The 12082-nt window shown below is 34.0% G+C and overlaps 1 protein-coding gene across 2 annotated transcripts in view; it reads right to left on the bottom strand.

Annotated features, from left to right (window-relative positions):
• The window catches only part of LOC136035374 (dedicator of cytokinesis protein 7-like), a 189909-nt gene that overhangs the window by 151863 nt on the left and 25964 nt on the right, over positions 1-12082 (bottom strand). For both annotated transcript variants that reach the window (XM_065717138.1, XM_065717139.1), the window contains exons 7-9: positions 7203-7324; positions 4477-4765; positions 1101-1272 (exon numbers count right to left, since the gene is read on the bottom strand). In XM_065717138.1, the coding sequence (XP_065573210.1) occupies positions 1101-1272; positions 4477-4765; positions 7203-7324 (583 nt within the window). The remainder of the gene's footprint in view (positions 1-1100; positions 1273-4476; positions 4766-7202; positions 7325-12082) is intronic.

Genomic DNA, 12082 nt, shown 5'->3' with positions numbered 1-12082 from the left:
TTAAGATCCAATCACCCGTTCGTAAGATAAAAATACTTCATTTTTTCTAATCTTTCCGAATTAACCGTCCCTCCACTCCTCCCCAGATGGTCGAATCAGGGAAACGACTATTTCTATTTAACCTGGTCTGGTCCCTGATACGCCTGCCAAATTTCATCCTCCTCACGTATCTGGAAGTGCCTAAACTAGCAAAACCGGGACAGAAAGACCGACAGAATTTGCGATCGCTATATATCACTTGGTAAATACCAAGTGCCATAAAAAACTAACAATAATAAGAGCTCTTCTTAATTCTAAATGGAACCAAATTACCAGAAAACTAGACATTAAAACAAAACTGTAAATTTTGAAGAAGTTGACACAAAAATCGGAGGGAAATTCGCATACAACGACAAATTTTAAAAATTTTACGCAAAATTGGGGGATCAGAGACACAAACAGATAAAATTTTCGCAAACATTCCACATTTTTTGGTTAAAGCACCATTTATTATTTTGCCAGAAAAAAAATCGTTTTTTACTAAGTCTTATTTCATATATTTAGCAAATTTAGGTTGTGGTCAATAATAATGAGAGGAGAAACTATCCGAAAAATCGCACAAAAAACTAACAACAAATCATTCTCGAGAAAAGAAATTACAGAAAAGGCTTTAAAAAATGCTTGGATGGTTGATATTCACGTAGAAGAATCAGAAACACATACACTAAAACACTAACAATAATAAGAGCTCTACTTAATTCTACAGTAAATCGAACAAATTACCAAAAAATTCGAAATTAAAATACAAATGTTAATTTTGAAGAGGTTGACACAGAAATTGGAGGGAAATTCGCATACGAAGAGAAAATTTTAACAACTTAATGTAAAACGGGAAGATTAGAGACACAAACAGATAATATTTTCGCAAACATTCCAAGTTTTTCGGTTGAATCAGGATTTATTATTTTAACAGAAAAACAAGTTTCTTTTTTTTACTATGTCTTATCTCGTATATTTGGCAAATTTAGGTTGTGGTCACTAGTAATGAGAGAAATATGATGGTGTAACGAATCTTAATATAAATTCTGTAATATATAAGTCCTAAAAACAAGCATTTTTACCTAGACTACCGGAGGTGCGTGCCTCTAGTTCCCCAAAAGTATCATCTCGGTCAACGTTGGTCGCCCCAAGGACAGTTTGAAGATAAATTCCAGTCCAAGCAAATGGCATTCGATACTTTCCAAGTCTTTCACAGCATGTCACGGCCGCACCTTTGGCTTTTTCTCGATGGTTCTAAAGAACATAAAATCCATGAAACGCCAAGAATAAGAGTCATTTGTGTTGCGAGACCAACACTTTACTTTTGTTCCGTTTTTTGTGTTTTTTTTCCCCATGCCACCGATCTCGGCTTATTCCTGGAAACTGGTAATGGTCTAACCTGTGCGGTTTTTACGGAGAGTGTGAACCTCAGGCCAGATTGATGACTATGGCATTACATTTTGGAAAGCTCCACAGAACTCTTGCCTGGGGCAAAAAAGGATGGTTTTTGTTTGTCCACGAGCCAGAGCCTACGGTGTGCGAAGTGAAGTAGAGTTATATAGCCTATGTCAGAGAGAGGAGTATCTGAAGTTGTGCAGCCAAGCTTTTGTTTCATCAAACCTTGTTTCTGCTTTCGAGTGGAAAGCTCCGTTCTAGCAGACAAGCAGGCTGGCACCCCTTTCAAATTGAAGATGGACTAAAATCTATAAGTGTTAAATATATGTGGCAGTTACCCGGCCCCACAGCCAATATATCTTCTTTGAGTGATAAATAGAAAAATTGACAGAAGCAAAAAGCGGCATTATCCCACGGGTCCGAAAGTGCTGCTATCTATTGTTTCTACCCATTTCTGTTCGTGATTTTGGCTGGGTTTATCATTTGTTTTTTCGGACTTGGGATTGAGGTAGAGAAATGTTATCAGATGTACCTCTTAAACTTTAAAAGTTCTGTCATTGCTAGAGAACTTGGAGCTTATCCTTTGCTAATTTCTAAGTGGTGACGTTAGAAAGTAGGCCTACGACAAAACAAAAATCAACTTTTAAAGTAAGACAGATAAGTTTTTTTTCGACGGCAATCAATAGCTCTTGATGAGCTGATCAAAGTATATGTCATCCATTTTTGGTACAAAAATTCCTTCATGAGATATACTAGTTTGGAAGTTTCAAGGGGTTGACAACTTCAGTAGTAGGGTACACACTGAAACCAAAAATAGGCCGATACCAATTGTGAGACAAGTAGAGGACTTGTAAACAACAGTCGGTTGTCAGACCATAATTATCTTCGGCAATAAGGGGTTTGCAACTTTGGCAACTTTGTGTATTTGATGGTAAGACCAATTTGGTTCCAGTGGGAAGACATGAAGGGGACTTGTAAGTAACAATCGCCTGTTAGGGTACAATCATCTTCAGTGAACAGGGGTTTGTAACTTTTGCTAGTTGGTGTAGCCTATCCATACTCACTGTAACCTAGAATTAGGTGTTTACGCAACGGGTATAAATGATAACGTAAAGCAACAAAAGCGCTGAGGGGTTTGTAACTTTTACTAGTTGGTGTACCTCACTGTAACATAGAATTAAGTGTTTACGCAACGGGTACAAGCGATAACGTGAAACAATGAGGCAGTTTCGTAATAATTAATAACGTTTCATCTATGGTGTTTTGATCCTGAAAAGTTTCGGATAGCTTTATAATACCAACTAGATTTTATAAGATATTGTTCCAAGTCTTGATCTGTCACAATGTCTACGATTGAAAAGGATAAAGTTCAACTGGCTGCAAAGTCAATTTAGTCCCTTCTTTTGGTATTATAGCTCGTGATGAGCTGACCAAAGTATATGTCATCCATTTTTTGGTACAAAAATTCCTTCATGAGATATACCAGTTTGAGAATTTCAAGGGGTTGACAACTTCAGTAGTAAAGTACACACTGAAACCAAAAATAGGCCGAAACCAATTGTGAGACATGTAGAGGACTTGTAAGGAAAGGTCGGCTGTTAGCTCATAATCATCTTCGGCAATGAGGGGTTTGCAAATTTTGCTATTTGGTGTACCTATTATTTGTTTCCAGTGTATTTGATGGTAATACCGAGTTGGTTGCAGTGGTAAGACATGTAGGGGACTTGTAAGTAATAATCATCTGTTAGGCTACAATCATCTTCGGTGAAGAGGGGTTTGTAACTTTTGCTAGTTGGTGTAGCTTACCCATACTCACTGTAACCTAGAATTAAGCGTTTACGCAACAGGTATAAACGATAACGTAAAACAACAAAGCAGTTTCGTAATAATTAATAGAGTGTCATCTATGGTATTTTGATCCTGAAAAGTTAAGGATAGCTGTATAATATCAACTAGATCATATAAGATACTGTTTCAAGTTTTCATCCGTCACGATGTCTACGATTGATAAGAATAACATTCAACTGGCTGCAAAGTCAAATTAGTCCCTTCCTTCGGTATTAAGGATAGCTCGTGATGAGCTGATAAAATATATGTCTTAGTATTTTCTTCATAATTAATAGTGTCATTTATGGTATTTTGATCCTGAAAAGTTACAGATAGCTTTATAATACCAACTGGATTATATAAGATATTGTTCTAAGCTTTCATTCGTCACAATGTCTACGATTGAAAAGGATAAAGTTCAACTGGCTGCAAAGTTAATTTAGTCCCTTCTTTTGATGTTCTTTTGTTATTGTTGTTTTTTCAACGCTAAGGAATAGCCTTTGATCATGTGATTACTGATCGCGTTCTTCTTTGAGCATAACGTTTTCAAAGCTTCGATAGGCTGACAACTTCAGCGTTTAACCGAATGCAAAGAAACAAAACCAAAGCAATGCAAAGGTTGCCGCAACACTTCACGTTGCTCGGGCAACGTGGGTCTAATTTAATATTACAAAGAAGACAGAAAATCAGTAAAAACAATTAGTTCAAAAAAGCCAAAATTCTTAAATTATAAGCCATAACTGATACAAGGTTAATATGTAATAGCTTGTTTTTCTCGCGATCTTTTCGAGGGACTCATTATAAAACGCTAAGAAAGGGCTTATTTGAGCAGAAACTCAAAACTTACTGCCCTTTCAGCGACAAAAGATTTCACAACGCAGCAAAAGAGATCGCTTTTACCATTTTGCTGAGCAAAACTACGGTTTAACCCTGACTAGCGTAAGTGCTATCAAGCTAGAATTCTGGAATAGTTACTTTATTCAAAACTATGAAAAAGCAAGTCCTACAGCCTCTCATGTTCAAAGGCTATATGATATGGTGGCATAGTTGATCCTAAAACATATGCAGTACACACATAAAATAAACAACTTGTTACTTGTTACAACTAATTACGAGTTAAGTTATTTGTTGTTTGAGGTGTGTCAAGGAGTATAGTAGATTATTTGGATAGTTTTTCTTTTCTTTTTTGTCGTTATGGTAACTCCAGTAGTAAATTTAACCAAATTTTTTTTTTACCTTGTCATCCTTTAAATAATGCTCAATGCATTCGTTAATGTCACCTTGAAGTACTTTCTCAAGCTTAATAACAATAAACAGATCATTTGTGGACGAATTGGAGACATTAAAAATGCAAGAGCGACTCATAGTAGATATATCCTGATAAGGAACATGTGATGTCAGCATCTGGTGAATCTGAGTTGAATTCATATCAAAATAGAAGTTTTCGGAAACTTTTTTCTTCTCCTTTACATCATATAGTGCCATTGATGCAAATATTGGCTCTATTTCCCCATCAGTTAATAATCTAGAAATAATAGAATTAACAGCTTTAAGGTATATGTTCCCTCTAAAACTAGTAATTTTGCAACAAGCCTGTCGCTGTTGCTCTCAGCACACAAACAGAGCTAACAGAACATAAGTTTTTTTTTATAAAAGTAAAGGATGATACTAAAACCATATAACGAACGGAAATTATCCTGAACATAAAAGGACAACCTCCTCCCAACAACTCTCTTCTTTTTATACTAAAACTTTACCAAAAATTTTTCTAAAAGATTTTATAGTGTAAAAAATATTGAAAGCTGAAAATTACAAGCATTTCACTTATCGATTGCCTTTCAATTAATTTGAACTTATGATATTATCGTTGAAAGTAAACACGCATCCTAACCCATTCTATTCCATTCATTATATTAAATTCATTGCCCTTGTATTAACAGCTTTCTAGAAGTACTGCAAAGAAAAGTGAAACTTACACATGAAGAAAGAGGTGTTGGAGGAAGGGGGAGGCAGTAGTCTCACAATCGAAAACTTCTGTTTACTTTAGGATTTGATATTACTCTTTAGTTTCATTTGTTTTTCTGTTTAGTTTTCTAATAGATTTAGCGTTATTTAAATACGAGATGTCTACTTCCCTTTCAACCCTTCACACAATTTGAAACTCATCATAGTGATGTTTCGAAAAAGGGCTCGCTTAATTATATTTGCTATTTAAAACAGAATTGAATTTTTATAAATTTAAGAGATATCCCGTTCTTAACACTGAATGTCAATATTTTATCACAATGCTTCGATTTTTAAAAACTAATGTTTCCGTTGAAGATCATTCCCGCAACTAGAAGCACTCATTTGAAACGCTTCATCAAATATTCCCTATTTTTATCCCAATCACCTTTCATGGACACTAAAATGATTGTTTATGTTAAATTTGATATTGATATTAAATTTGTATTTAATCAACAATAATAATAGCTTCGGAGAAAGTGACCCTTTAAAATATTTCTAGAATTTTCGCTTCATACTATCTTGGTCTTCTCCAGGTCATAATTATTATTTTGTGCCAGAAAATGGTCGAAAACGTCACTCTGCTGAGGAGCAGTGTTTTTTATATCTTAAAAAAAATTTAAACTTTTAATGTCTGTTCAATTGAGTCTAATCCCGATATTCTGGGACCACTGGTGCCATAACATCACCCTTAAGGAAAAAAGAAACATAAACATGCAACGTTACCATCCTTCTCAAGAAAACTCCATATTTTTGTAGATAGGGGCTTAAGAACTCAACTAACGCGTTGCCTGATATGCTGAACTTGATTACATTTTTTTCTTTTTATTAAGTAATCTAGACCTAGCAGTATCTCACAAAAGGTAGCAGCTACGTTACGTAATAAGGAAATGTTATTTGAGAAAATTTTTCCTATTACCCAAAAACTTAAATCAAACTTACCCCAGCTTTGCTGTCTGTGCAACATTAAGAAAAAAGATACATCACAAATGCTTTAAATTAAAAAAAAATGACTCCCTATAAATCTGATGCAAAAACTTGTAGAACTTATAAAACATAAAACACTGGCCTCTATGTCTGCTTTAATGGTTTGCTTCAAAACAAACAGAAATTCAAATAAAAAATTATTGGGTCGTCCCAAACACGCTAATATGCGTCGGAAACTACTTTGATATTGTTAGTATTATGTGCAGTTTTGCTTTGTTTATACGATATGGGGATTCCTATTTTGCATTTGTTTTTATGACCCATTTGTTAAAAAAAGAAAAGCAAATAGAAATTACTAAGGATAAACAAATGAAACCTGAACAACAATCACCAAATTAAAGCCAGAAATTACAATAAACATTCATATCAATCTCAAAATGAAAAAAAAAGAGAGGAAAACAAGAGGAATGTAGCTACTACTCTGCTGTAAGAGTTAGTAAGAGATGTACGAGCAGGAGTGCTAATTGTAGCTCGAAGCTACTTCGGCTAAGAGCGATACACTCCTCGGGCTTAACTTCAGGTCACCTTAACGCTACAACTTAGACCCCGATTGGAGCAATACAAAGCACCGGCTTCATGGACAGACAATGTGTGAATAGTTAAAATACAAAAAGAATAAAATTTAATGATAAATCCTTTAATACTTTATTTGGGGGTTAATTATATTTAGGAAAACACTAAGTCTATATCATTCACTTTTTTTAAATAGACTCATCCGTATAAATTCGGCAAAATTAAAATTGATGTTTATTAATTATGCTGAGCATACTAGTGTCTGCAAATTTACACAGCTTTCAATGCAAACAGTTTACTGTAAAGTAAGGTGTGATGGTATGGGTCTATTTTCTTCTTTTTTGGGCTGTGATAAAACAAGCTTTTAATTCGAATCCTACCCCTCTAATCTCTAGTAGGCAACCAATCCGTGAGCAGTACACTGTAGCCATAGGTAAATAATCAATAATTAAACATACTTAAGCTCCCCAACTCGGACAAGAATACGATGTGCAGGTGGATCACTTGGCAGTTCCGCCCCAACACGCCTTTCAACCATCTCCTCCTCTGATTGCATTGGGAATAAAGAAAATATAGCGTCCTAAAGAACCAAAATGTTTCGTTAACTATAGTTTAAAGATTAGCAAAACTTTAATACATTTTGTTAAAACCTAGTTCAAAATAGATGATTCTTTCTTCTAGTTCTTCTTCAAGATCTTAAGTTCTAGGTCTTCTTTGTTACTACTAAATTTTACTATCATATAAAACTATATCAATTGATTTTCCTAGCTTTTCACCCGTTCTAAATAATTTTTAACTTTTCGCCATTCTCAACGTTTCCAATGTTTAGTACTATTTTAAATCACTTGTCAATGTACATTCTTCCATTTATCAATATTTCAGAGATGTTCCTAAACAAGAGTATCCGTGTCCTTTGGGGATATGGCATCTGAAGACTGAAGGGCATGACACTCGACTGACGAAAACGTTGCAACCAGTATATATGCACAAGAACACACATATATATATATATATATATATATATATATATATATATATATATACTTTTTATCAGCAAAAACAATGAGGTATGTAGCTAAGTAAAGGAAAAGGAAATGATGAATGGAAAACAAATACGCAAACTACGAAAGAAACGGTTTACGTTCTTAAAAAAGGAAACCGTGAAAAGCTAGTAATTGAAAAGATATTACTAACCGACAGTCTTCGGCTCAGCATAGCAGCCAAATTAGAACTATCTTGAACTCCAATATTATAAATTATCATCACTAGAAGATATTAGGGTGAGGAAGACGAAGAGTCTAAAGTATAGTAATTGCATAAAGTACATTTAAATGTTAACTGAAGAGCATCAAATATAAAATTATGGTAAATAATCGTTTTTCGGAAAAACGACCTTTAGTATTTAAAAAAAAAAAAAATTTGAGCCAGGTGAGCAAAACTCAAAAATTGTCCGAAAATGATGGTTGAGCTGATTCCAGAAAATTTCAATAGCTTGTTTAATTGCTTTTTTTGAAAAAAAAATTGAGAAGCGATTATTTAAATGGGCAAACTTTGTATCTTTACTTCTAGTAAAAACAAGGACTTCATCGGCATGAGCTAGATACAAAAATTAAAGAACATAGAAACATTTATCAGAGGCATACTAATAATTGAAGAATCGGTATAATTTCGTAGACCACAACGTCTTTCCATTTTGTTATTTTCATTTTGACTAGACTTGTCTGCTATAACTTGTCAAACAGTTCGTGGTAACGAACTGTCACTAAGGAGCGATTCGGCTGAATACTAACAGAACTCTAAGAAACAGAGTCTTGGTAATAATAGATACATCAAAAGAGTTAGCTTATTCAAAATATGTAAAACTCATCAAATTTAGTGGTTCCCATCAAAAGTTACAAGCCTGAAAAAATTTGCCCAATACATGAGAGGATCTTTTAAAGGGGGAAAGGAATTTTCACTAGAGGGGTGCCAGAATTCTAAGCATTATTTAAGAGCGATCAGAAATTAAATGCAAAGCAAGTTTTTGCAGCTGAAAGTAAGGAGCAGCATTAAAGGTTAAAATAAAGAGAAATTATTACAAATATGAGGAGGGGGGACAAATTTAATCACCATAACAAGCTGTTAGGAATTTTTGAAGAACCATTATTATATTTTTTCAGATATTAGATCTTCAGCGCTTTTTTTATTATCTTTTCTTCATTGCACAGCGTTTTTTCCTCTTTTCATGATAATTCCTTGTATGTTTTAGTTGTCTTTTTTTCTTTATTTTTAATTTCTTATTCAAAACTTTTCGTCATTGAAAAACTCCAATTTCGAACAAAACTAGACAACAAAATTTATCTTTGGTGGATGTATCCCTTTCCGAAAGAGCATTAGCCTATAAAAAAAACAGCCACTAACTTTAAGAAAAGATCAATATCAATTCTCCAATAGAAATTATTAAAAAAACATGTTTTTTTTAACTGCAAGTTAGGAGCGACATTAAAACTTAAAACGAACAGAAATTACTCATTGCGCTAAAGTTTGATTCTTTCTCACAACTCTGCTTTCTAAAAAAATTAAAAACTTTGGCATAAAGAGCGAGGCCTTGAGGAGGGGACAACCCCTTTCAAACACAAAATAACTTCTGTTCTTTTAAGTTTCAGTTTCGCTCCTTACTTGCAGTTAAAAATAACTTGTTTTTTTATTTAATTTCTGAAAGTTTCTTAATTAATACATGTTTTGATTTCGGCTCACCGCACACGAATAATTAAAACGAGATTTGCATATTAATTTTTTTTTTTTAATAAATGACTGTCTCATAGTTTTGATAAAATGATCTTGATAAAAAAAAAGAGAGGGAAGCGGGAAAAGGCCTAGTTGCCCTCCAATTTTGGTTGCTTAAAAAGGCAACTAAAACTTTTATTTTGTTTACGAACGTTTTTATTAGTAATAAATATACCTAACTTACAAATTAACTTACGTAACAAACTTCTATATTTGTATATTTTTATTACGTATATGAGGGAATTCACCCCCTCGCTAATACCTCGCTCTATACACTAAAGCTTGAATTTTGTCTGAATTCTTTAAGAATGACCTCTGAATCACAAAGGCCGTAGAATAGAATAAATAATTAAAATTACTAGAAATACTTTAGCGTAAAGAGCGAGGTATTGTAGAGGGGACGAGCCCCCTTATACACGCAATAATTTCTGTTTGTTTAAGTTTTAATACTGCTCCGTACTTCCAGATGAAAAAAACTTTTTTTTTCTCACTGTTTTTTTTTTTTTTTAATAATACTAGAAAACCCTGTGGCCCCTTCATGGAAATTCTCTCCTCTCATGATGAATTACTCCATGGAAAGATCCTCCCACATAACCCCCGACCCCTCCCCCTAAACGCGAAAAAGTCCCCCTGAAAACGTCTGTACATTTCCCAATTAATATTACTAGATGTAAACAATGGTCAAAGCTTGTAACTTGCAGCCCCTTCCCCGGGGACTGTAGGGGATTAAGTTGCCCCGAAAGACAAATTGTCAGGTTTTTCGACTATATTAAACAAAATAACGATCTAAAAGTTTTGATCCGATGACTTTGGGGAGGGGGCCTGGGTGCCCTCCAATTTTTGGTCACTTAAAAAAGGAACTAAACTTTTAATTTTCGTTAGTATGAGCCCTCCCACATCATTCTAGGACAACTGGATCTATACGATAATCCCTGAAAAAAAAAAAACGCATCCATGATCTGTCTTCTGGCAAAAAATACAAAATCCATATTTTTGTAGATAGGAGCTTAAAACTTCTATAGTAGGGTTCTCTGATACGCTGAATCGAATGGTGTGATTTTCGGTGTTTCCTCCTATTTTCTAAAATAAGGCATATTTTCTCAGGCTCGTAAAATTTGATGGGTAAGACTAAACTTGATGAGATATATATATTTTATATATTCGCTCCTAAACAGTTCAAATAGTTCATTACCCCGAACTGTTTGATTTAATAGAAAGATTTTTACTTTAGATTTAAGAAAAGCTTTAACACTCAACTTTAACATTAATTTTGAGAAAAGATAAGCATAAATTGTTCAATAGAAATATAACAGAAAGATTTTTCCCTTAGAAAACAGAAAATCTAAAAGTTGATCATGGTTAATAGAACCAACGCTGTAGAACAAATCAAGAGTATAAGGGTGAATAGCCTGATTATTACCCATGGCAGGTGACAGAATGAAGGAAAATATATCATAAGCATGACTGCATCCGACCCCAGAGTGAAAACCAACAAGGTTTTTCCGAAGTCGATGCCCGGCGTAAGATAAGGAAAAAAATATTTTTAATACTTTGTTCAGATTGCAGGAAACTGTCATAGGAGGACTAGACAATCCATTATGGGGATGGTTTCCTCTTTTTTTTTATGGAAGTTATAGAAAGCTATTCCATAGAAAGTTATGGAACAGCACGAGAAAACTCGGACAAATTTGAAAGTTCCTACTAGGGCAAAATGACAGGTTTGCGATCAGTCTGAATAGGAAGCATAACTATTTTATCAAAATAAACAGAAGAAGATTGGAGTGTTTTATAAGCCACTGAATCAAAAGGAAAATACAAAGCAAGTTTTTTAGTGTGTGAATTTGTAATGGTAATTATTTTCAGCTTTTTCTGGAGTCATAATTTCTATTGAATCTTTAAAGCAGTTTTCTGACTTCTTTTGGATGAATATGGGGAGTCAAGTCACTAAAATAATCCTAAAACTGATCAAATAGTATTAATATGACCCCTTAAAAGAGCTTTGAACTTTTGTCTAAGAGTTTTAAACCTTCTATAGAGTTCATTAAGGCAATTTCACAGTAATCACAAGGTAAATAAATGTTGAGGAAAACCTTTAGCCCAAACAAACAACCAAATAACTCCTATTCGAATAAAGCAGTAACAGGGAAAATATCTCCAAGCGTCTTTTAAATACATACGCAAGTTTTCTAGAATAAAATCCGCGGTTAACTCGGGGAAAGGTAAAAATAAGATGTGATGACTTCACTACGTTGGAGGACGTTTATACTGAAGTTTGTTATTCAACTATTTTGTTTGTAAGACCAAGAAGCAACATGGGAGCGTTTCATCAATAACTGCTTCCTTGTTATGCATTACATCGACGTTGAAAGAAATTTAGGATAAACTTTTTTCAACATTAGTTTGTTGCTTATTTTTCAAAGCATTATTTTTGCACAAAAGGTAAGAAAATCTTTCTGCACAAAAATCTTCAAATTGGTTAAACCCTTTTTAAGGGCATAAGCAAGACTGGGGCACAAAATACGCGTTCTATTCAAAAAGTACTTCCTTCTTGCTCCTATTTTCTTGTCCCCAC

This window comes from Artemia franciscana, chromosome 14 (assembly GCF_032884065.1).
Source record: "Artemia franciscana chromosome 14, ASM3288406v1, whole genome shotgun sequence".
In the NCBI taxonomy this organism is placed as follows: Eukaryota; Metazoa; Arthropoda; class Branchiopoda; order Anostraca; family Artemiidae; genus Artemia; species Artemia franciscana.
Note: the sequence above shows the minus strand (reverse complement) of the source record. Positions and strands in the feature narration are given on the sequence as shown.